This window comes from Dipodomys spectabilis, unplaced genomic scaffold (assembly GCF_019054845.1).
Source record: "Dipodomys spectabilis isolate Male_0828 unplaced genomic scaffold, ASM1905484v1 ptg000054l, whole genome shotgun sequence".
In the NCBI taxonomy this organism is placed as follows: Eukaryota; Metazoa; Chordata; class Mammalia; order Rodentia; family Heteromyidae; genus Dipodomys; species Dipodomys spectabilis.
Genome location: NW_024870731.1, coordinates 18298504 through 18323890, shown reverse-complemented (window position 1 = coordinate 18323890; position 25387 = coordinate 18298504). Strand labels below are relative to the sequence as shown.

At 40.8% G+C, this 25387-nt stretch overlaps 1 protein-coding gene across 1 annotated transcript in view; it reads right to left on the bottom strand.

The window, feature by feature from the left end:
- Rarb (retinoic acid receptor beta) overlaps positions 1-25387 on the bottom strand; it is a 147191-nt gene that overhangs the window by 55316 nt on the left and 66488 nt on the right. The window contains exon 3 of the mRNA XM_042680073.1: positions 18804-18945. Coding sequence (XP_042536007.1) covers positions 18804-18945 — 142 coding nt within the window. The remainder of the gene's footprint in view (positions 1-18803; positions 18946-25387) is intronic.

The following is a 25387-nucleotide window of genomic DNA, read 5'->3' as shown; positions in this document are numbered from 1 at the left end:
AGAGCACAGTATGAATTAGGCTTCGCTGTAATTATATCCTGGGAGCAAATATGATTTTCAGTGAGGAGGTTTTACTGACTCTAATTAAAGGGATGTTACAGCCTGTTATCTCAGAGTGTAGGTGCTCTAAAGGGGACCTTGCCAGTCATTGCTTTGACGCCCCAATTTTACAGGGTACCCAGAGGGGTTAAGCGAGATTCCTATTCTTACCCCCAATAACTGGAACATAGTCAGCCCTGGGTCTCACATTCTGCTTAACAGAGGCCTATTCCCTTCCAGTGAGGTAGCCACATTCATGCTCTGACACACAGATTCCTCCTCCCCTTTATTAGTGCATTATTCTCCCGGAACTGAAGCCCTGGTGGCTTCGCTCTCATTTTTCTATATACGCTGGAGGGTCTCAGGAATACCTGGGAAGCAGGTGTCTGCTCTACAGCAGTGATCACATGGTGACTCATCTTGACACAAGCACTACTCTCCTGTGGTTAGACTGAAGTGAAGATACTCACGAGGATACTTGAATCTTCTACATGAAAAGTTCGAAAGGTGAGAAGACCAGGGAAGTCCTAGTCTGACAAGAATAAGCACAGTGGTTGGGTGCTGGTGGCTCATACGTGTACTGCTAGCTACTCAGGGGGCTGAGATCACCTTAAATCTCAGTTCAAAACCAGCATGTGCAGAAAAGTCGGTAAGACGCTTAGCTCCAGTCAATCAGCAAAAAGTCAGAAGTGGAGGAGTAGCTCAAGTGGTAGAGCGCCAGCCTTGAGCAAAGTGAGCTCAGAGGCCCTGAGTTCAACCCACTGTACTGGCACCATAAATAAATAAGCCAACCAACCAACAAATAAGCAAATAAGTAGATAGAATAGGCACAGTATTAATTCTTCACTGGAGATGAGCTCTGACTTTGCTGGATGGCAAGTCCTGATTATAAGGACTTCAAAAGAAAAGCCCTGTCTGGGCCTCATTGGTTGATGGCGGGGGGGGGGGGGGGGGGGGGGAGATGGTGGCTCTCTCAGTCTTTGTTCCAATAAATCTCATTGCTATTTCATTGTGTGTGTGTGTGTGTGTGTGTGTGTGTGAGTACTGGGGCTTGAACTCAGGGCCAGGGTGCTCCCCATTAGCTTTTCGTTCTACCACTTGAGCCATACCTACATTTTGCTGGTTAATTAGAGATAAGAGTCTCATAGACTTTTCTACCTGAGATGGTTTTGAACTAGAATCCTCAGATTTCAGCCTCCCAAACAGGTAGGACTATTGACATGAGCCACTGGTGCCTGGCCTTTAGAGTCTTTTGATCTGTTCCTTAAACCACTTCCACAGGTTTTGAACACGCCTGTCATAGTTCTTTTAGACACAAGAAGGGTAAGGATGGATGTGTTTCTACCTCAAGTGCCAAAGTGTCTTCGTCCCTCTTTGAAATGGGCCAGCATACCGTGCTAGCTGGCTTAAGTGTGTTTGTACTAAAAATCTTTGAGTAGTTTGTTGAAAGCATAGTAGCTAAGTTTGTCATGCATTAGATGTAAATGCTAAGGCATTTTTTTCTCTATAATGACTATAAAAGTGGCTATAAATAGGTGTGTTAATATATGGCTGCTTAAACAAAGAAAAGCCAGCCTGGGATTTACATGTTCAACTCAAGTGCTCCCACTGGCAACCTTTCTATCCACTTCTCCTAGACCTGCCTTTGGAGCTGATTTCTAGATAAGAAAGTCAAGCTCATCTATTTACAGTCACTACCTGTTTTATCTAAACAGAATCATTTCTCTTGGATGTCTACATGCTCACGTGTCTTTGTTGAAAGATGCATGATTTTTAGAGTCAGCTGCATCCTACCCAGAATACGCTTCTTTTATGTTTCCTGAATCTAAAATGACTGATTTGGAGTAAGAACGGGGAGTGGATTCATTTATAAATTTTTGTCCAAAGTTGAAATCAGAAGGTCCCTATTGGATTATCAAGATATATTTGTAAGGCACGTAACCGCTGAGTAGCTTTTATGAATTGGATAGAAAGGAGAGCTGCGGTTATAAATTGTACATATGTTTGGCATGAACTAAACTCTCATAACTAGTGTTTGAATTAAAACAGAAAATTTAAAGAGAGAGAATTGATTACAGCTGGAGTTGGCAAACTTTTTCTGCAAAGAGCCAGATAGTAAATATTTTAGATTTTGCAGGCTATCTGGCTCTACCCCAACCACTCAATTCTGTTGTGACAGGAAGGAAACAACAGAAGACAACACATATGTTTATAGGGTTGTGTTTCAATAAAGTTTTATTGCTACAAATAGGCAGCAGGCCAGCTTTGGTCCCAGGGCTAACATCTCCAGTGAAGTAAATATAGGTATTGCTATGAGTTGAACATGTTTCCCAAAATTTCATGTGTTGGGAGGTTGGTCCAGGGCGGCCTATGAGGAGTTGGTTAGGTCATTAGCTGAGCTGCTCGCAGAGGGAATTGTTGTAATTCTTGTGGGACCCTGATTAGTTCTCAGGACAGAGGTGGTATAAAAGAGCAAGCCTGTCCCCTCCCCTCACTTGAGCTTCCTGTCGTACCATGTGATCTGTGACCTCTCACCCTGTCAGTCATGCTTCTGTTGTGATGCCAACTACCTTGAGGTCTTCACCAGAGCTGAGCCAGTGGCAGTGTCCTGCTTTTGAACCTCTAAAACTTTAAGTCTAAATAAGGATTCAGCTTCAGGTATTTCATTACAGTAATAGAAAACAGTTTAATACAGATATTATTGCTCCCAAATCAAGATGTGGAATAGTCGAACCTCAGAAGGTTCTCATATGTGTGTCTTTCTGATATCTTGACTTAGGAGGTTGGTTCAAAGAATGCATATATTAACCAAAACTAATTAACCAATACAGTTAAGGCCTATGCCATGGAGATACATGAAGTAGTGAAGATAAAATGCCTTCTAAAATACACAACCAAAATACAAACAAAATAAAGAAAAAGCTCTTCTAAAATATACAACCAATATATATTTTTTTATTTTGAAAAAGAAAACCAAAAAGAAATAGAGGAAGTATTTACAAAGGCAGTACTGGATAGTAAACTAAAAAGTTTGAAGTGTAATGAGGACAGTGAACTCTTATTTTGAAGAGGCCATATTTGTTGTGCCCACCTTCCATATTTCATGCCTATCATTATGAGAGCAAATGGAGCCTAGCTAGGCAATCAGGGCAAAGACCCCACTCCCATAGAGGTTCTGCAGTCCCTCACCATGGCCCTGGGCAGTTGCATATTTGGGCGCCCTGAGCATCATGTCATGGCCCATTGCCCCAGGAAGACTTGAACATGAACAATGGACTGCTTGAATACCAGAGATCTGGGCCAAACCAGGCATCTAGCCAGATTGGGCATCCTGTCGGAAGGGCTAAATAATGCATGGCAAGCTCACACGGGCCGTGTGAGACCTCTGATTGGGTCTGGGGACTGATACAGCGGGTTGTCCAATGTTCCTGAAAGTCACATAGCTCTCTCCTAGAGATACCTTATGAACCCCTGCACAAGGCACCCTAGGTCATGCCCTCCCTTGGGAGCCATCCTTCCTATTGGGAGATCTTATTCTTCAATAAACCTTTGCCATTTTATGTCTCTTTCTGTGTCCATGGGCTCATTCTCCCAGAGCATACAGACAAAAGGACCTGATCCAGATGCTCTAGTTGTTTTCAATATCAATGACTTCTTTCTGGGTATAGGCTCATAAAGGTCTCCTTGCCATTTCTCATTTTTGTATTCTAATCTAGAAAACAGGTAAGACTTAATCACATGGAAAGAGGTCTCTCTAAAGCAATGAAAAAAAAATGTCAATGACAACTTAAAAAAGAGATGGCCTCCATTCGTTCTCAGGACCCACAACCGAACAGCAATGTCTGAAAAATCTGCAATTCATCTGGAGCTTATTTTCTCTCAGGTATGTAATCAAAAATTGGTATTTGAATGTGTGAATTCTAGTTAGATAATTAGTTGACAATCCCTTTTTCCCATATTAAAAAATCAAAAAATCAAAATAAGATGTCTTTTCATTTGGATTTATTCATTAAAGGCAAATGGGTCTTAACATAGTAAGTGATCAATGTGAATGTCTTATGAAGGTTGATTTTTTAATCATGTGGACTCCAAGAGTCTTCTTGTTGAAAGATGACTGAGTCTTGTCAAGACTCTTGTTACAGACTTTGTCCCCTTTGCCTGACCACCAGAAATACCAGAACCACACAGGAGCCCTCTTACTTACCTATCTAATTTGGTGCACTAACCTGAAGCTCAGGCTTACTTTCCTATTTCCCTTAAGCCAATGAGCTCAGCCTTGAAAAAAAAAATCCCTTGACTGTTTTTGCACAACTTTGCTAATTTTTGTCAAAGTCTGTCTTTGATGATAAACATCTTAATGAATATGAATTAATAACCCATCATGGTTTTTACCCTGTATCTGCATGATGACTAAAGATATTTCACATTTTTGGATTTTTTTTTAGTTACTTGCATATTTTCTTTGCTTAAATATCCTATTGACTATTTTTAGTTGGGTTATTTCTCATTTTGTTGTTGATGTGTAATCATTTTTTACATAGTGCTTTTGTGAGCTCCATTGGCATCTTTGAAGAAGTCATTAAGATACAGACACACATACAGTGATCCACTCTTGGTACAAAGGATATGTTCGTGTATTTGAGACCACAGACTATAACGTACTCCATATAAGTTTGCAGTTCTCTTTGCATGCATAAGTACCATAGCAATTAATTTGTAAATTAGGCATAACAAGAGATTAACAATAACAAATAATTAAAAAAGCAAGTGTAACATTGTATCATGTTAAAGGTTATATGAATGCGCTCTCTCTCTGTCTCTTACTCACACATATATGTTCAGAAACATATCTACTGCGTATGGATACCATGACAGTAAGTTTGATAACAGAAGGCTATTAAATGAACAAGGATGGGTAGGAAATACAGAGTAGATACCCTGAATAAATAGATGATTCTCCTCCTAGGGAAATCTTAGCAGTTCAGTGTGAGACTTTTATCCAACTACTCAGAACAACATGAAATTTAAAACATGCATTGATTATGTCTAGAAATTTAATATTTTTTTGGATTACAGTTGACTGCAGGTAAAACCCAGATGAGGGAGACTATTATATGTAAAAAGGGTTGCTGTTCACTCATAGTCATTGTTTGCAGAGATAACTAACCCACTTGCTTTGATATTTTAAAAGTAATATTCTAAGTTTATCAATATGCCATCCCATAAGCCACGGCCGCTCTCACCTCTCTCTAGATTAGTTTTGTTCTTTCATCGTTATACAGATGTAATACAGACCATTGGTTCTCTTTTCTTTTCCATGTTCAGTGTGTACGCTTCACCGATATGGTTGGTTCTTCTATTGTTTTGCTCTGCATATTCCATTATTTGGTTGTCACAATTGAGTTACACCGTCTACTGTTGATGGACATATAGTTTGGGTTTTTATGGATAAAGCTATAGAAATGTTCTTTTATGGTACTTTTGAAGAGTCTATATACTCATTTATCTTAAGTATGTTCCTAGGAGCTGAATTACTGGGTCACTCCAGTATATATCACTTTAGGAGATAATGCCTTCAAGTTTTGCAAACTTTGGCTTGATGTATACTTCTACCAGCTATGCATGAGCTATGCATGAGCCTTTGCATTCCCTGTGAAGTGAGGGCCGAGAACATCGCCAAGTGTGAGCTCAGCCCAGAAGCCAGGAGGAGGTCCTGGTGCTTGTCTCTCTGAACTAACTCACTGGGCTGCATGCGTTACAGGGAACTGGAGGACATTCTGAGCTTGCATATTTTCAGACTTTTAGAGCTCAAAGTCCAAGGGGGTTATCATCAAGTTTCCATGAAGTTTAAAATTGCTCAAGAGCTTTGTCTGACACTTCCAGGACACAAAGTGGGAATCCCTCACTCATTACATTTTGTCCTTGGTGCCCTTCTTGCCATTAAATCTCCTGAGTTGACAGTTTATAGGGGAGACTTTTATCTTTCTTTTTGGAAGTGCCATAGCATGTCCTGCTTCTAAATGGTTTCATCTTGAAATGGCAGCACAACTGTTTAGCTCTATGTTAAGATTTAAGCAATGTGGCTGAATCAACATACTTTGGAGAAATCATACTTACGGATACTATAACTTCCCCTTTCCCCTTAAGAAAAATGAAAGATTTGCATTTTCCAACATCAGCATGGCGTTTCTCTCCTAAAATCATTTTAAAAACAAAGCAGTCAGCCAGGTGTCCTTGGCTTACATCTGAAATCCTATTCAGGAGGCTAAGATCAGAGGATCACAGTTCAAAGTCTGCATGGGCAAGAAAGTCTGTGAGAATCTTATCTCCAATTGACTACTAAAGTAGAGTTGGGGCTCAAGTGATAGAGTGCCAGCCTTGAGTGGAAAAGCAAAGAGACAGTGACCAGGCCCTGAATTCAAGTCTAGTACCAGCGTGCGTGCACGTGTGCGTGCACATACATACGCACACACACACACACACACACTTAGAATTTTGTTTCTATATCGTGGACATATTTATGTAGGTAAAATGCAGTGTTAGAGCCATCTTTAGGAAATAGTGTATATGTTTCCTTTGGTTCTGATACTAAAAGATGCCACTCTACATTCATCTAGTTCCTCAAAATTGCTCAACTGTTTTCCAGCTATAAAAGCCAAAGAATGAGAGAAACAACCAAGCTGAGATGGTTAATATTTTGCAATGGCAGAGGGAGAAGAGACAGGGGTTAAGTGCTCGATCTCACTCCAGGAAGAGCAAATTCCAGACTGTGCTCAGTGCATGGATTTATTGAGCAATTTAGGTAGCCACCCTCCCGAGAATTGCTGTCACTGGGAGAAGGTACTTAAAGGGCCATGTTCATCGCCCCAGAACACAGGGGCTGCAGGAGGACTTTGCAGTTACTATTTTCACGGAAACATTTGTTTCCAAACAAAGGGCTTTCTGCCAGCTATTTTAGAAGCACTTGCATATTTATTCAGCCAACTCTCAGCACTGGGGATTGTCTTTGGGCACTGAGGTTTTATCAATGTCTATTTAAAGCAGAATGAGAAATAGCTCAAGATGAAAACAGAGAATATTTCCAGCCAAGAATGTGAGATGTTTCCTTTTCCTTATGGGCTTGCTATTTGGTTTCTCCTTCTCTTCCTTTCGGAAACTGCCAGTCACCTGTCTTTGGTGTATCTGAATTTAGTCAGTGCTATTTTCTTTTTAGAAACTAGTCTGCACCTAAACAAATGCTAGATGTGTTGAATTATTTGTGTCTGATACTCTTTGGAGAAAAACTTTCTCTTTTAGTACACCCTCCATGGAACAAACACTGGGTACCATTTCACCAAAGGATAACATACTGTTATTTATATAGTGCAAACTAAGAAGAAAAGACCAAAGATCGAAATGATCTCATCCATGGAACCTAAAGTTGTCTTGAACCTGCATTTTGCTTCTAAGTCCATGGCATCCCAATCTCTAACTCATGAAAAAGTCAAACAAAAGCTCCTGATGGAGAACCTCTAGTCCTCAAGTAGAGCTTGTCTCCAAGCATTCCAGAAGGATCTATCAAGTTCTAGACACTGGGCTATGACAGGTGAAGAACCAAATAAAAAAACTGTTCTTGCCTTTCAGGTGTTGATGGCCAGGGCTGAGAATCTGTGTGGTGTAAGCCTTATTTGTTTCAGCACACACAGAGACAGACATAGACAGAAAGACACACACACACACACACACACACACACACACACACACACACACACACACAGAGTCTCCTGAACTCACGAGCAAGTTTGATGATGTCTAAAAGCCAGGTTAACAGAGATTCCATCCCACTGTGGACAGGTGACAGTGACCCCCACATATTGGCTGCTGTTAGTGAAGTGTTGGGATGGAGGTGACCTGGAGGAGTGGGGAAGGAGAGCAGGGAAGGTCACCTCCAGGCTGTGCCACGTGACAGGCATACTGAGTGGTTTTTAGTGGCTGTTTCATAGTGCCTAGGAGGAGCGTGACAAGACATGAGCATCCGGGCATCCGGAGGAACAGCTGGGCTGGGCTCTGCCCACGCGGAGCCATTTGTAACTGATTCTGTCAACAATGAAAGTCCCCACATTGAACCCTCTGACTCAGCATCAAAGCCATGTGCCTGGTCCATCTCCCTATCACTTTGCTCTGTGAGTGTAGATTTGAGCCCCACAGGGACATTTTCTAATGCTGGAGTACTTCTTGTTTTGAGTCAATGGGCATTGGGTCAGAAGGAGCATTAGTTGTACTGCATGGTTACTAAGGACCTAGGATGATGGAGTTCAGTGCCTGGTGTAGGTCAAGGGCCTTGCACCATGGCAGGAAGGTCTGTGCCGGGAGCCACACTAAGTGCTGTGCTTCGCCACCATTGATTCCTGTCCTCAGAACAGTCACATGAAGCAGTACTCTCATACAGACAGGGAGGCTGGGCACCAATACCAAGGGCACACAGAGGTGAGTAGGGGCTATGATCTGAACTCAAGCTGCACACATTTGTTTGATCGGGACTGGACCGAATCCTGAGGATTCAAGAGAAGCAAGACTCCATTGTTCATCATTAAGTTTTAGGGAAATGCAGCAAGACTGGTACTCTGCTATAGTCTCTGGAGGTGAGGCCTGCCTCTGTATGACACAAGAACTGCTGACAAGCGAACAGAGAATCTGGGCTTCTCAAACATCAGACTTCTCCATTCTACCACAGTGGCTTTTCACATAATCACCGCTACTATGATTTTATTTCAATTGACATTATTATTATATGATGTTTGCTTAAGGTTTATTGTCATGCATGCTTCAAGTTTAGAATGCTTATGCTTAAAGTTTCTTCATACTACTCTAAAGGGTTTTCCTTACTATTTTTATATTTATATTGATCACCAATAGCAAGGAAAACCCCCAGAATTTTCAGATCAACTGCTCATTTTTGTAAATACAAGTTTTACTGAAATGAAATCAAATGCAACCGTGACTAATTCATGCTGCAGGATAATTGTAATGAACACTCCAAAGCCTTGCATAATCTAAAATATTAACTGTCTGGCCATTTTGTGCTGGTACAGGGATCTTGATCTAAGGACCTCACTCTCTTCCCTTGGCTTTTTCACTCAAGGCTGCTGTTCTACCATTTGAGCCACACCTCCCCATCCTGTCTGGACATTTAAGAAAAAGTTTGCCAAGTTCCCAAATAAGTCAGTCTTATCTAAGTATCAGAGAAGATCAGAGACCTATTAATTAGGGATGTCGTGGCCTCCATGTGATTTTCTTACTGGTAATAAAATGTCTAAATGAGTATTTGAAAAGAGAGTTTTATCACAAGATGGCTTGCTGCCGTTCTGTGCCAAGTTCAATATGGTCTAAGATTATGCTCCATATTACTGTGTACAGAGTCTGTGGTCAGGAGAATATGCCAGGAAAATAGTAGTTTTACATATAAAATCAAATCACATAGACAGGTAGGGGAATATTCCAGGAAACGTGTAGATGTACATATAAAATCAAATTATATATTCTTAATTTGGGAGCATATATGGGTAAAGATGCTGAAAAAAAAAACACTAAATTTACAGCCAAGAACATCATCATTAGAGAAGCAAAGTTCACATGAAAGGATTCTAGGAATTGGACTTAAGATCCCTGGATATAACCCAGCAGTGTGGAAGTAGGCAGGTCACTTGACCTCTTTGAATCTCAGAAAACTGGGACTCACACCTGCTTGTCCTACCTGTCACACTAGATGACCCCAAGTCTTGAGAGATTTATGCCACTGATAGCACATTTTGTGATTGTATCTCTCAGAGTATCATTGCTGTCTTCCCTGGCTTTCTTTTCACATGGCTGACTACTGAAGCAGTCCTAGTAAAAGAAGCCAAAGGGTGGATCATATTCAGTTGGGAGGAAAGAGACCACAGAATGGTAGAAAAGGCAGGAGTCCTGAGGAGAGAGGGAATGGACCCGAATAAGCCAAGAAGTAGGGATGTTGGGATGGAGGAGGCTTGGCCTCCATTGTGGTGTGGCAGGTGTAGCCTTCCCTGGGGAACCTTGGATGGATGCAGGAAGAAGCCAGGTGTCCTTTCTGACACCCTAGTTCAATTTTCCCCCTGGAGTTGGGTTCCATGATACCAGGATCCTCTCCCATTCTCTGATTACACAGGTCTCGGCAACGCTGGGCAAAGGAGCCAACGACCTCCTAGCTTACAGTAGCCAATTGAGATGGTTATTTTAGAACCTGTGCTCCCACGTGTTATTTTTAATGGCTTGACATAATATTCGGGGCTGCCCCTCTCCCCTGTGACGTTATACAGGATCCTAAGTGAACACAGGCACCCTCCTTTACTTTTCTCTTCAAGCACCATGAAGACTAGAGTTATTCTAGTAACACAAAACGATGCCAGCAGTTACGGCAGCACAGTAACCACCAGAGAAGGAGCCAAGGGAACAGTGTGGTTTCTTAGTGCCTACTATGTGCCAAATGCAGTATTCAACATGTTATCCTTATGAGGTCCAAACCGCAGCGTACACCAGCGAGATTGCTGGGATAAACCCCATGCTACAAGGTAGCTCATTCCACTTGAAGCAAAATTAGGCAACTGGCAACTGGCAGCTAGGTCACTGGGCCAGATTTGAACCCAGTTCAGGCTAACTTCAAAGCCCTTTGTTCTTTTCCTCTTGTTCTGTATTGTTGCATAATGGGAATTCCTTTTTCTAAGGTAAGACTACACTATACTACACTATACTATACTGTACTATACTGTATTGTACTGTGTGCCCCCTGTCCAGGAGACAGGCAGCAGGGGAGAAACACATTAGTAAGGCTGAAGGAATTTCAATACTTCCTTTGCAGTCTAAGTGTTAATGGGCCCCAAACCCCATGGTAGTGCTGACATGACTGGGCTGATGATATTCTAACAGAATTAGTGTTTGTATCTCTTGGGCATTAATATTAATATTAATACTAATTAACAGTAATGAAGGCATTAATATTTGGCAAGTGCAAAGGGGTAGCAGATTTTATTTTCCAACTTCTAAGACATTTTGGGTATACAAATATAAAGTTTCCAGCCTTTTGATTACTCTTAGGGGAATTTGTGTGTCATGAATCACAAGAAGAAGGTGAGGGTGAATGGCACATCTCTGCTGGGCAGAGTAAAACGATCATGGCGAAGCTCAGAAAGGTCGTAAGACGCTGAGCTGTAACAAGGGAACAAATGAAGAAATAAACTAAAATTAGAAAGACATTATAAGTCCTGATGATGATTTTTATGTAATTTCCCAAGTACACCGGGCAACTTACAGCATGAATACCCTTGTTATTAAGCCAGTAAAATCCAGGGGTGAGCCAATGAGCACATCAATATAAGCGGTTCACTGGCAAAGGTGCTTTTAACTGAGGTTAAGTATCTTTAGTCCAGGAAGTTTGTTTTCATGTAGGTTTAACACTGCTGGAGGATGAGACAAGCCCAGAGCAACAAAGCTGGCTGGTGAAAGCAGCTAAGTGTCTGTACAAAGCATATTCAGTCCACTGAACCCACCCATGGGGACATTCATGTTAGAAGTATAAATCGGAATTTAGAGACTTTATAAGAAGCTGTTTTTAAGCTCAACACGCCCCAAATGAGAGGGTGTCAACGAGCGCTTAGGGACTCCTAAATTCAGAGATTATTCAATTGCTCTGTTCTCCAAATAGGAAACTGTCATAGAACAAAAAAATGCCTATAAACATTAAACAGCAATCTCAAACAAAATCGAAGACATGCTTTATCCACACTCCAGATCATGGGCCACAAAAGCATAACCTCAAAACGCAATACCTAGAGATTCCCTCTGTCAATCAATGATGAGTGGTTTTCAAAAAAAAAAAAAAGAAAAAGAATAGCAGAACAAGGGTGGGTAATTTCCACAATGTCTTTGTTCCAGACATAGGGTGAGAGGTTCCCAATCTGGAAGCCAGAGGCTCATGGGAACCTAGTCAAATATCAGAACACTCAGATTCCACTACTAATCTTACAATACCAAGTCATGAATCTGACCTGGGTTCTGGACCTCTGGACCTATCTCAGGGCTTTCTTTTGTCATTGAGCAACCTGATAGCCAAGGTTCAGAGAAGGTGAGCTCCAAACCCAGCATCTTTCCACCTGTCCTTGTCTTTCTTAGGTTTTTGCCTCTCATAGTCACACAAAGGTGGCTGCTACACTCAATTTTATTTGACTGGGTCTAATGTCTTTAGGGGAAGGGAATTGGAAAGAGGAAGCAGTTTGTGGAAATGCTGTTGTCTAAACAGGATTAAAAGCATCAGTTCTCATGTCAGACCTGTGCTGTTAGTTGATACTAATGTTCCTCTCATCCAGGTAGAAAAAAAAAACAGTCCAAAGAAGTTGAAAAACTTGTTCTGGGGCTCTAAGAAGTGACTGAATAGCTCAGAATTATTTTATGTCTGACAATTTTTTGGAAAGTAAAGCCAGGGAAGACCTGAGTTTGAATGTCTTTTTTAAAAAATGGCCATATAAAGCAGTATAGAGGTTCCTCAAAAGATTCCACATAGAGCTCCCCTATGACCCAGCAATCCCACTTTTGGGCATTTACCTGAACCATCACAAACAAGGCTATATTAAAGCTACCAGCACAACTATGTTTATCGCAGCATTATTTACCATAGCTAAGATATGGAACCAACCCAGATGCCCCTCAGTAGATGAATGGATCAAGAAAATGTGGCATATTTATACAATGGAATTCTATGCTTCCATCAGGAAGAATGACATAACCCCATTTGTAAGGAAATGGAAAGACTTAGAAAAAATTATAAGTGAAGTAAGCCAGGCCCAAAGAAACATAGGTCCCGTGGTTTCCCTTATTTGCAATAAGTAGTATAAGTCTAGGACACGCAGAAAAGATCAAAAGCTATGTACATATGACCATATAAGATGATAAATGAAATGAACCCCAAGATAGGGACACAAGTGTTATTTTTCTTGCTTGCTATTGTTTTTAACATATTTAACATGTACTATGTAGGGTTTTTTTGTTTCTTTTGTATGTTCTTCCCCCATGGTATAACGCCTGTTTTCACTGTATTTGATGTTGGTGCTCTGCATCTTGTATATACATTTTTCTAATTTGGGGAAGGGAAGGGAAATAATAAAATGCTGAAATAAGGATACAGGTTGACTCATTGTAACAGTGAGATGTACAAGACACTATGTTAAAAATGAACTTTATAACTTGGGGGAGGGGAGGAAGGACTTGGGGAGGAGAGGAGGGAAAGGAAGTCAAAGGAAAGGGTAACAATGCTCGATAGGAAATGTACTCATTACCTTACTCATGTAACTGTAACCCCTCTGTACAGTATTTTTACAATAAAAAACCATTAAAAATGGCCATATAACCCAGACATAGTGACACATGCCTGTAATCCCAACACTTGGGAGGTTGAAGTAAGAGCACTGTGAGTTCCAGGCCAGCCTGGTCGGTGTGGCAAGATCCTATCTCAAGAAAACAAAAAAGAGAATGAAAAAGAGAGGAAGAGAAGAGAAGGAAAGGAAAAGATAAAAGGAAATATTATTTTTCAAATGGCCACTTAACCACTTGAGCAATCTAACTTCAGTGAGCCAAGTCTTGTGCCAAGTTCTTGAAGACAAGGCGAGGTAGACATGATCCTTGCCTTTGAAGGATGCATAGTATTTGATCTTAGCCAAAAGGCAGAGAAATTATATTTTAGGAGTTTACAAATAACCTAGGGAGACTTACTGGTGTGGGAAGAATGACACTATAGTACTATAGGCTTGTCTCAAAGTCTTGTGGGAACATGGGGGAAATAGATACTCATGTCTTGGATTGGGAACTGAGGACTGGACATCACACTAGGCACTGGAGTTGAGATGCAGGGGGAGGTAATGGGTTCCAACCTATGTGTGAGGTTCACCAGTCAGTGTGGTGGAAAGCTTGGTGTCTACTGATAGGAGATAAGCCCAGGATAAGATGGTAGAGCCACCTATGTAGCTTACATGGGCTCTGGGTGACCCATTGAAAGGCGAAAGAAGGTGAAATAATAGTATAGTGGGTCAAACTCAGTCCTTTGCCCATTTTAAGACAGTAGAACCTAACTGGTCAGTCAATCTATTTCCCACATTTGCTTTTGTATTATGATGTCAGAGATCACATGGTCCACAAAGCCAAAAACATGTTCAATACTGTCAGAGCCATTTTAAAGGGCCAGCCCTTCAAACAAACAACAAACAAAAAACAACCCCACAGGTTGCTACTCTTGGCTTGAGGCTTTGCCCTATTCTCTAGCTGGCTGTGTATTGACCACTAACTAGGGCCACCTTCCCCTTAGGTTCTAGGCAACACCTAAACCTCCTTACATACCATGGACAATTAACTATGACAGGAGTTCATCTGGACTTCTCTTTCACAGTCCCAAATGTGATGCCTTCCTCACCTCCCCTGTCTCTCTTTTCTATGTCTTGTTTTGATTTGGGGCTTTGCTAGGACCTTCCTTTGCTGGCATTGTTACAAGCACCATGGGTTATGCTATTGTTACAAGCGTTATCACTCAACTTAGAGTTGTTTGGTTTTTCTTCTCTGCTTCTTCATATGTTTTTGTACCACTTTTAGCATGTTGCTGAAAGTCATTTTTTTTCCACCTTCAACTTTCATACCCTGACTGAACTCAGCAACAAAAAGGTTTCTTGGGCTTTGCTAACCTCTGGGTAAAATCTATGGTCTATCCACTCACATTTACACAGACAGAAAAGCATAGAATTAACAATACTTTTCTAGTTGCCTACATTAAAGGATTTCTTTTACTAGTAAGTCCCCTTACACATTTAAAATCAAATTTGATCTATAAGAATTAAATTTGCTCATGATTTTCTAGGGAATACATCTCTAATTTAGAGCAAGGAGTGCAGTTATTGTTTTATTAACCACTGGCAATAAAATAGAGTTGGAAAAGTAATTCAGGGTTTTAAAAGCTGCCTTTTATGGCATGCAGCATTTCAGTTGGAATCTAGACTTTATAATCACTTGTTCTAAACTCTAGCAATGCCCCTTTATGGACTGTGTTATCCTGAGGAAGGTAAATCTCAATTTCCACATTTGCCAAGAACAGAGGAAGGGGTTGAGAGGTTGGGGGTGAAGAATCTTTCTCCTTGGGATATGTTGAAGGTCAACACAAGAATTAAAAGCAGTCACTACAGAGCTAGCAGTGGTAACTCACACTCATAGTCCTAGCTAGTCAGGAGGTTGAGGTCTGAGGATCAAGGTTAGGAGCCAGACATGGCAGGCCAATCTTCAATAATCTATCGCCTATTGATCAGCAAAAAGCCACATCCTTGCCTTGTCTCTTACTTTTCTGGTTCCCCTTTGTGTGTGGTGGGGGTTGGGGGGATAAATGACACTTCCTGGACCATATGCTTTGGGTGGGGTCAACCTTAATGATGCATGGTACACACCTAGCCCATGCCAATATTCCATCCCTAGACAAAGCAGTGTGAGCCAAGTTAGGCCAATGAGAATCCATCTCAGTTTTGATGGAATGATCTAAGCACCTGTTTTTGTTTTTGTTTTTTTGCTGAGTAGACCTTGAGTTGTTACTGGCTGCCATCTTGGTCAGGCACAGGAAAAGCTGTCCTAAGAAGGAAGTCAAATACAGTAACAAGTAACAATGAGAGGTGAAGAGAAATGTCCCCCTGAAAACAAACATGTGCCTTTGGGTCTAGCTCTGTTACTATGGACTTTTCAGTTATACACTGCCATTGTTTTTGAACCTTAAGTCACTTTCAGCTGGGGTTGATATACCAATGAACTGACAAGTGCTATGGCTGGAATTGAGTGTGAACTTTGCTAACTTTGCTTGTTCAGGGAAAGCAGTGTGAGAAGAAGCAACATACCTGAATTGGAGACTTAGTTCTGTCATTAGCTAGTAAGGGATTGCTGGCCCAGCAGGTTCATCTTTCTGGGTGCTGGTGTTGCATATCAAATGAGAGGTGATTGAAACCCATCTCCAAGATCTTTTTTCAGGCCTAACATTCCACGAGCAGCTTGGATTCCTTTCAGTTGCATCTGCCTGGGTAGAATCAGTTACTGGTTCTCACTTGCCTGCTTTCTGTTTCCATTTTTAAAAAACTGTTCTATTAGACTCAATTCCTACACTGTAAGTGTTTATTTCCCCCTTCAATTTCCTTTTAAGAAAAACATATTTGTTTTTATGTACTCGGATATAATGATCCCATTTTCTTCATATTTCTGTATTTTTAAATCTAATTAAGGTGATAAGTTCCTTGTGGGTTGAAGCTAGAGTTTTCCTGTGTGTGTAAACATTATTATTATTTCTTTTAATTGCCAACCAGGCTGCCAGTTTTTATAGAGAGGCAGGATATGGGCTTTAAGTAATGTAAGCAGGAAATGGGTTTTCGGCCCACACAAAAATAAAGGCAAAAGTACTGATTTTCTCTTCGTTGACATCTGGCTTACTCATTTATAATTTCCCTGTGAACTGAAATTCCCCCACAGCAATGCAGTGTGCCATCCACATGTACAGACTACCAGACCAAAATGGAGCTGTAGCTGATCATCCTGGGAGGACCACATGTGTAAATAATCTGGTGGTTTCAGGTCACAAAGCTCCACACATCAAGGGTTGGATTTAGGCCCTGAGATAATTGAATATTAGCTTCCTAGTTCCACATTTATCGATTACAAGTAATTGACTAACTCGAAAGTTTGGAGAGATCAAATTCCATTGAGGGAATTATGGTCAAGTGCCCATAATCTGCAGTTAAAATTGTCTAGAAGGGAAAGGTCCATGTCAGGATACTTCCCTAGCTGATAGGTAACCTAGTCCATTCTCATTCATGGACAAGTATTCCCAACTCCAGAGGCATTAATGTATACATCTCAGCAAATTTAACCAAACGACCTTGAGGCAGAGGGTTCACAAGAGGTTGTTTTTGACATTTAATGATGTCATCAGATAAGGTCTGTTTTCTATCTTTCTACTTTTCCATCCACTGTGCCTGCCTGGTGCTATAGCTGACTTCCCCTGGGATCAAAGGACAACTACTAGGGGTACTCCTGCCTATTTGCACCTCTGTTCACATGCATTGGAACAGCATAGTCTGAATCACCGCGTATTAGACTGGCCTAGGTTAGCTACTCATACAGAGAAATGACCACTGTGTCCAGGACAGAGAACAGATTGAATAGTATGAGCTGACTGACTCAACACAAGCTCTGGAGTGCAGAAAGCCAAGGGGCGTAAAACCAAATGAAAAGCTGAGCAAACATAGTTAAGGAGAGGTTAAGGGACTCTTAAAGAACAACTAGGAAAGATGGCTACGTTAAAACATAGCCTCTGGATTCTTAAATAGCAAGCCCAGCAGGCCAGCCAGTCACAGCTGAGAACTCAGTGCAGCGGCTTCTCCTCTTCCCTCAGTCTTCTTCCCAGACTGCAATGTTCAGCTTTAAAATCCAGGAACCTTTGATTCATGACATAAATGCCTAAACTCATTGTAGCCAGGATTGCTTGGCTCTGCCCATGCTGGTGGAAGAATTAGCCATGTCTCTGGCATCTTCAGAGTCCCTGTCTAGCACCTCACCTAGTGGCTCACATACGCTGTGGGCTTTCACTGAGCTCCCAAGTGACAGGATGAGTGAAAACAGGAGTAATCCCATTAGTTTTTTCCTGCATGCAGCCGCAGGATTTCTCACATGTTTTCTTCACTAAACATTCCACCTGTCTCTTTTCTATTCCTTACATGAAAGAAGCCAAGAGAATAAAAGTCTCTCTCACACACACACACACACACACACACACACACACACACACACATTGTGGTGCATATATTCTGTCTACATTATGCATGTGTATTTCAGGTCCCCATGATCAGATGTTAATGGACCAATCACTGGTTTTTAATTTATTAAAAATGTTCCCTTGTCCCTTAATAAAATGTACCATTATGTAGAATCAGTTACTTGGAAGCAAAATGATAAGTGAAGTTGCAAAAATACGAAGCTTCCAAATTTCAAAAATGGTTCTTCTAAAATAAAAGTCATAGCTAGATGTGAGTATCTCATGCCTGTAATCCTAGCTACTCGGGAGGCTGAGATCTAAGGACCGAGGTTCAAAGCCAGCCCAGGATGAGAGTCTGTGAGATTCTTAACTCCAATTAACCAGCAAAGAGCCAGAAGAAGAGACCTGACTCAAGTGGTAGTGTACCAGTCTTGAGTAAAAAAGCTCAAGGACAGGTGCTGAGTTCAAGCTGCAGTACTGGCAGATAATAAAATAAAAATAAATTAAACAAATGATAGATGATTCCTCCAATTAAAAAAAAAGGAGGAAGGAAAACTAGTACTTCTGTTCTAGTTCTGTTTTTTGTCTCATTTGTATCCTCTGTGATGAAGATGCTTATTCCTACTGTTGAGATGGTCTCAAGTGGCTGTGTAATGGGTCTGAGTTACTAGGACTCTGGGGCACACAGTGAATCAATAACTAGTTGGGAATACAAATCACCATCCACAACATCAAACTCCTGTCTTTTCAACAACTGCCACTCAAGTTTTATTGGAAAACCTCCCAAGTCATTCCATGTGAGTGCCATCTCTGTTTACACCCACCCTTCACAGTACGTCTTTAGTGAAGGTCTGATTTTTCACACGCTGATATCCTTCAGGATTTGATTTTGGAAGCTGAGCAAATATATTTATAGATAAGGCAAACAGAGATTTTTTTCTTTTCACATTCCACTTACATTCTTTGGACATTCCCACTTCAAAGCACTTCTGGAGTCGACAGTACTGGCATCGGTTCCTGGTGACTTTATTAATAACACAGTTCTTATCTCGGTGACAAGTGTAAATCATGTTCTTCTGAATACTTCTACGGAAAAAGCCCTGCAAGCAAACAAGAATATGAGCAAGTTATGTAAAACAACAGAGCTTCGTGAGAAATCAAAAACAGCCTTTTTGAGGATGCTTGCTTTTAGAGTTAACAAAGAGGGGAAGGCAGAAACATTGACTTATGAAAACCTAAAATCTTTGTGAAATATTAATAGCGCTCCCTTTGTGGCATACCCTGGAGCCCCTTTAAATCAAAACTAGATGTGACTATTACTGTCTGGTTAAAGGACAATGTATACCATTGGAAAACACCAGGTAGAACAAGGATCCTTCCAAATAGGCTAGGCCTAACCAACAATTTGGCTAGCAAGAACAATTTCTGGTGAATCCACTACCAAGAAACTCAATGAAACATTGCATCAAAAAGAAATTATTTGGAAGTGGCTCTGTGGCTCAAGTGGTGGAGCGCTAGCCTTGAGCTGAAGAGCTGAGGGACACCACCCAGGCCCAGAATTCAAGCCCCACAACAGACAAGGAGAAAAAGAAAAAAAGGATTCAAAAAGAAATTATTTGTTTTGCACAATTATTGGACCTTTCCAAGGAATCATCTCCACGTTCCTTGACATACTTAGCTCCCATCATAACCTCTGAAATATAGTTTAATCCAAAAAGTGTAAACATTTATCCAATGCTGGGGGGGGGGGGGGGGTGGGGATTGGTCCCAGCCTGACAACAAAGCAGAAAAATAAGTATCTTGCCATTTAATGGCATTTCAGAGTTTCACTATCCAATGAGATAGCCAGTAGTCACATGAAACTTTTGAAGTTAAAAAAAATCAATGAAAACCCAAATGAAATGATTCATTTCCTTGGTTACAGTATCCCCATTTCAAATACTCAACAGGCACATGTAGCCAGTGGCTACTCTCCTGCACAGCTCACATGCAGAATATTTTCATTGGTGCAGAAAGTTCTACTAAGCAGCACTATCACACAGCACTGTCTGAGAAGCCCACCTGTGGGTCATCTGACAATCTTGGAGAATGTAACATTGACTCACTCTTTACTTACTCTTTATTCAGACTCTAGAAATATTGTAGAATACTGGTCACTTATTTGAATTTTCTTTGTCTAGTGGTAGGTGAAAAGATTGTTTTATTGCCTTGTAGAACATTAACTACCTTTGCATTTAACTTTGCAATCTTATTCGAGCTTTCTTGTTTCCTTTTACTCTATGTATCTATGTATGTATCATCTATGAATCTACCTATACATCTATATATACTTAAATTTTCCATCTAGCTTATATAAATCTATCTACTTTATTATCTCTCTCTCTCTCTCTCTCTCTCTCTCTCTCTCTCTCTTTCTCTCTCTCTCTCTCTCTGTCTGTCTGTCTATCTATCTTATATCACCCATAAATCAGCTTTGTCATCTACTATTTCCTACATTAATGAGTTAAAGTTTGACATATACTTGCTGGATACTTTTTTAGCTTTTTACGCTTTTTGACAAAAGAAATGATTTATGCTGATCTTTGTAAAATAAATCAAACTTTAGACTCCTAAAGCAAGGGTCCTCAGTATTTTCTTTACCCACCTGTTTCTACCGTACAGTTTTACAGTCAATAGATAATTGAGTGAAGCTTGTTGAATCCCAAAGGAATAAACAGTGAAGGGTAAAGGACATATCTGCTCCTTTGTTCCTTTTTAATGTCCCTCTCAGAAACCTCTCTGTTTCTCTGAGCAAGGTCTTGCATCTGATGAGTTGTGATATAACTTATGCCTACACAGAAAAAAGTCTCTTGAATATAGGAGACACACAACTGAAAGTATTGAGAAGAGAATTAGTCTCCCCAGCTTAGTGGGGAGCCTACAGGCTTTCCCTGTAGTACATCAACACTGTAGGAGCCAGGACTAACAGTATTCAAAGCCCCAGCACATAAACCAAGAAAGCTCTTTTAAGGCACATTGTTTAGGATGCTTATGTGGGCACCCTAGGCTTCTAGTGTCTAAATAAACATATTTTTACTGGCATCATTCAACAGTAAGTGCCTGGAAATCTGGTTTAAGGTTGCAATTTCTGTCACATATTACACACACACACACACACATTTTCCAGGAAATACCATTGAATTTTATACCTCTGGAGCTATAAATATGCTCAGAATTGAAAAAAAAAAAAAACAGGTTATAAGCACCATGAAACCTAAACAGTGCATGTGCAAAATGGTCACCTTAACACACATCCTTCTCAGCAAAGAGGTCCTATAGGCCACGTTCCTCCTCCAGATGTGCACACTTGATTTACAGAAGCGTGCAGTGTTTCTCTGCCAAGAAGCTCAGACACGATGGAAAATCATGTTTTCTGTGCATGTGAAAGTGAGGCTTGGACAAAGGTGACCCCTGTGTTTATTAAAAAGAATATTCAATTCAGCAGATTCTTAGGGAGAGACCATAGAGCTGAGAGAAAAAAAAAACCCAGCAACTAGCTCATGATGCTCATATAAAAGAAGAGAGAGAAGGAAAGGACTTCATAGGTCACTAATTACCCAGCCAGGGTAGTTGAGTAACAATGATGGCAGAAACTAAATAGGACTTCTTGGTTTTCTAAATCAGATTTCTGGCTGGGTTTCAGGAGAAGGTCTAAGTTTCAGTAAATCATTTCCACCAAGGTAGAATACTTGCTGACTAAAATACATACTGGGAGGTATTTTTATACACAGGGTTGGGTAAACAGAAATGCCCTCTGAGCCTTACAGGTTGGCGTCATATGAATCCTCTTCCTCCTCCTCTTTGCCACTGTGACTCATTACATAAACTGTTTTTCCATCTGCTTCGAGAATCCTGTATGTATGGGGGTAGGGGGTGAGAGAGGGGGTGGGTATAGGAATAGCCCCATTCGTTAAATTATATTTAATATTTAATTGAATTAAGTAGTTTAATTTAATGAAGTTAAATTTTATTTACTATTGGTTTACTATTTATTCGATAGGGCAACTTGTCCCTTTACTTTTAACATTATTTAACATGGAAACCTTGAATTTCTGGCTAAATTGGAAAGCCTGCAAGGGTCATAAACAGAAGAAAATCAAATAACAGAAGGCTCACAAGTTATTTCCCTCTCAGTGTACAGGGGATCTACAGAAGGTATGAGAGCTAAGCAAATATAGGAGACCCACCCATGCTGACTTGAGAATTTCTCTTTGAGGAATTCTGAGAAGACAGGCATGTTTCTCACATGTGACTCAGTCATGTAAAGCTTCAGATGTGACTGACCTGGAATTGGAGACCTCATCTGTTGAGAAACATTAATCCATGTCTTGTCTATAACACCAAGCTTGACAAGTACATGCCAAAGGAGGGCAGATTCTGACATATATGGATGGACAGAAAGAGGACCTCAAAGAGTGAGCGTGCAAAGAAGAAGGAGTTGGACCCATTGGAGGAACAAATTTAAGGCAAAGGAAGGAAGAGTCAGCGTTGGCTTGAGTGAGGTTGAACCCCTGAGAGGCAGCCTCCTCAATACCCACTGCCAGGCCTGAAGACAGTGACAGCCCTGTGCAGCTAAGCATGCTCATCTCCTAAACCACAGATTTAAAAAGTCCTTTCCAGCTGTGAATTTCTGGGATTCCCAGTGTGCCAACATACCAGGGAGGCGTGAGTTGGGATGGCTTGACAGTGAAGGGTTTTTAATGGGCCAAGAACATGGCCAAGGAAAAGGTAATGAAGGGTTGAAGATGAAGAAGAGAGAGACCTTCCACCTGAACTGGCAAAGAATAGTAGTTTTCTAGACCAGCCTGGATTTAAAGAACACCAACAAGAGATGGTATGACCTCAGATCTTAGATCTGAGCCATCAAAGCACCTGTAGGAGGGGCCTCACATGGGTATCTAGGGCTTCGAGTCTGGTACTGATGATTCAGGACTGTCCCAAGGCCTCCTGGCCTCATTGGATCTGATTTCATAATGTCATGTCTCAGACTGCTGACACCACAATTCTACTCTTTTATGTTTCCTGGAACTTCCTTTTCTCTAAGTTCCAAGAGCTTCTTTGAAGTGCCCTCGCCAAGGAACCTTCTTTGATTGATTTGAGCACACAAATGCGGGACGTGTTGGAATCTTGCCTTTCATTGAGAATTATACCTGCTTGAGGATGACAGTCAGAATAGGTAGACAGCAGTCATGTCTGCTTGACAAGTGTCATGAGAACATGAGGAACACCAGCCTGTCTGTGGCTGTGTCATGGCCAGGAAAGCCCACCAAGCATTGTGAATTTCATTTTTATGATGACATAGTGCCCTCTTTCATGCAAGTATCTATGTCCCTCTGCCAGGGGGGAAGTTTGGTCAGGGACGTTAGCTCCCATGGACTATAGCAAATAAGTCGGTTGGATCCACCATGACTCGTAGGCAATTCCAGTATGGCTCCCCCGAGCCTCCTTGGAATGAAAACAGTGGTTTGGATGAGGTGAAAATCGAATACAGTAGCTACTCACAAACAGATTAGAAAGTATTTTGATTTTTCAACTTAATAAAAATATACTTATTTACACCAGCTAAGTATTCTTGGGTTTGAACAGAAATAGTAGTAGATATTGATACATAGTGGATATTCAATAATTGTTGATTGAATGAATGAACAAGGAAGTCCTCACTATAACCAGAGCCTATGTTACACAGTTCTAGATTCACTATACTTTTGTTCTTTGAAACATTATTAAAATATTAAATGTATTCCTTGAGGATGGTATTATCTGTGCTTAAGAAAGTGAGCCATACAATTTATCTGGATTAGTGGAAGACTCACTGATCTGGGTTGTATCAGAGCAGACACTAGGGCTGAGGATGTAGCTCAGTGGTAGTTTTTCTATTTTCTTTTCTTTTCTTTTTTTTGGGTCCAGTCGTGGGGCCTGAACTCTGGGCCTAGGCGCTGTCCCTCAGCTCTTCAGCTCAAGGCTAGTGCTCTACCACTTAAGCCACAGCGCCACTTCCGGCTTTTTTCTTTTTGCGTATGTGGTGCTGAGGAACTGAACCCAGGGCCTCATGCATGCAAGGCAAGTGCTCTATCACTGAGCCACCTTCCCAGCCCTCAGTTTTTCTATTTTCTAACACTAGTCATAATCAAATATGTCAGTGCGGATTTCCACTGCTAACCATGACTTGTGCAGATTCACTCTGATTTCTGATGTCAACCATAATTTCTTATTTTTTTCTAGTCTTGATTTCTTTTATTCAATCATTAGTTCTGTTGGGTAAGTAAGACTTTTGGTAGTTAATTATGACTTATCTCATACTAACCATGACAGCTGCTATTTGTGATAGTCAAAGATGGCAATAAAATTTACACTAACGACCAGATCAAGAAGATAGATTTGGATCACACACTAAGTATTTTCTAACCATATATTGTCTAACCTTTCTTTCCTAATGTTCATCTAATCTTTCTACGAGCTGGAGTCCTACCAAAAATGGGGTAGGGGATCCTTCATATTATGAAGAAGGCCATATGTATATTAGAGCCATTTTGTTTATGCATAAACAGTAATCATAGTAAGCTCATCACCTGTTCAAGAATACTTCTGTCTCATCCTGAAGGTCTAAAGTATCATTGCTTCAACCCATCAACTATTAACTCCAGTGCAGAAACAGTACTAATTTAAAAGAAAACAACTGTTTCTTATCATTCTCTCATACATAAATACCCAATATTCCTAATTCTCTTGATGGGTCCTTAAGCTTCCGTCACCGAAGGACTTGGAGAAAGTACCTCATCTTCCTGCCATCTTCTTGTTTTGATACGGGATTCAGTTGGACCACCCGCTCTTCTCTGCTAGTTCTGAACCATTGCTGTAGATTTCTCCCTATCCACACATCCTGTCCCATGTCCCTTCCCTAGTTATAGATGCTATCATTTGTTATAGTCTCCCTTGTTTTCCAGAGAGGGTGATTTTTGTTGCTTGAAAACTGTTCTAGAATTAAGAAGTAGGCTTTAGTTCAGTATGTGTGGATTTGCATTATATGCCACTTGGGTGACCTTGGCTGAGTGTCCTCATCTCCAAAAATGAAAAAGGATTACATAAGTACCTACCTATACAGGGGATTATGGTGTCTACCCACGGAAGGAAGGAATGCAAAATATTAGCACAATGCCTGCTACATAACATGTGCCCAATGAACAGTAGCTATTGTTATTAGCAAAACCTCGTCTGTTTAATTTTTTTGCTATCTTTTACGTTTTTTATTTTTAGTTTTATTATAAAGGTGATATACAGAGGCGTTACAGTTTACATAAGTCAGGTAAAGACAATGTCACCCTTTCCCCTGCTCTTTCCCAGTTTTTCCCTCCTGTCCCTACCCACAAGTTGTATAGTTCATTTTCAACATAGTGACTACTGAGTGCCACTTCTTCTTTTCTTTTGAGTTAATTCCCACATACATCCCCAAATAGGATAGAACAGTATTCTGAATTTCTGAACAATACATGTTCTTGTGGGTGG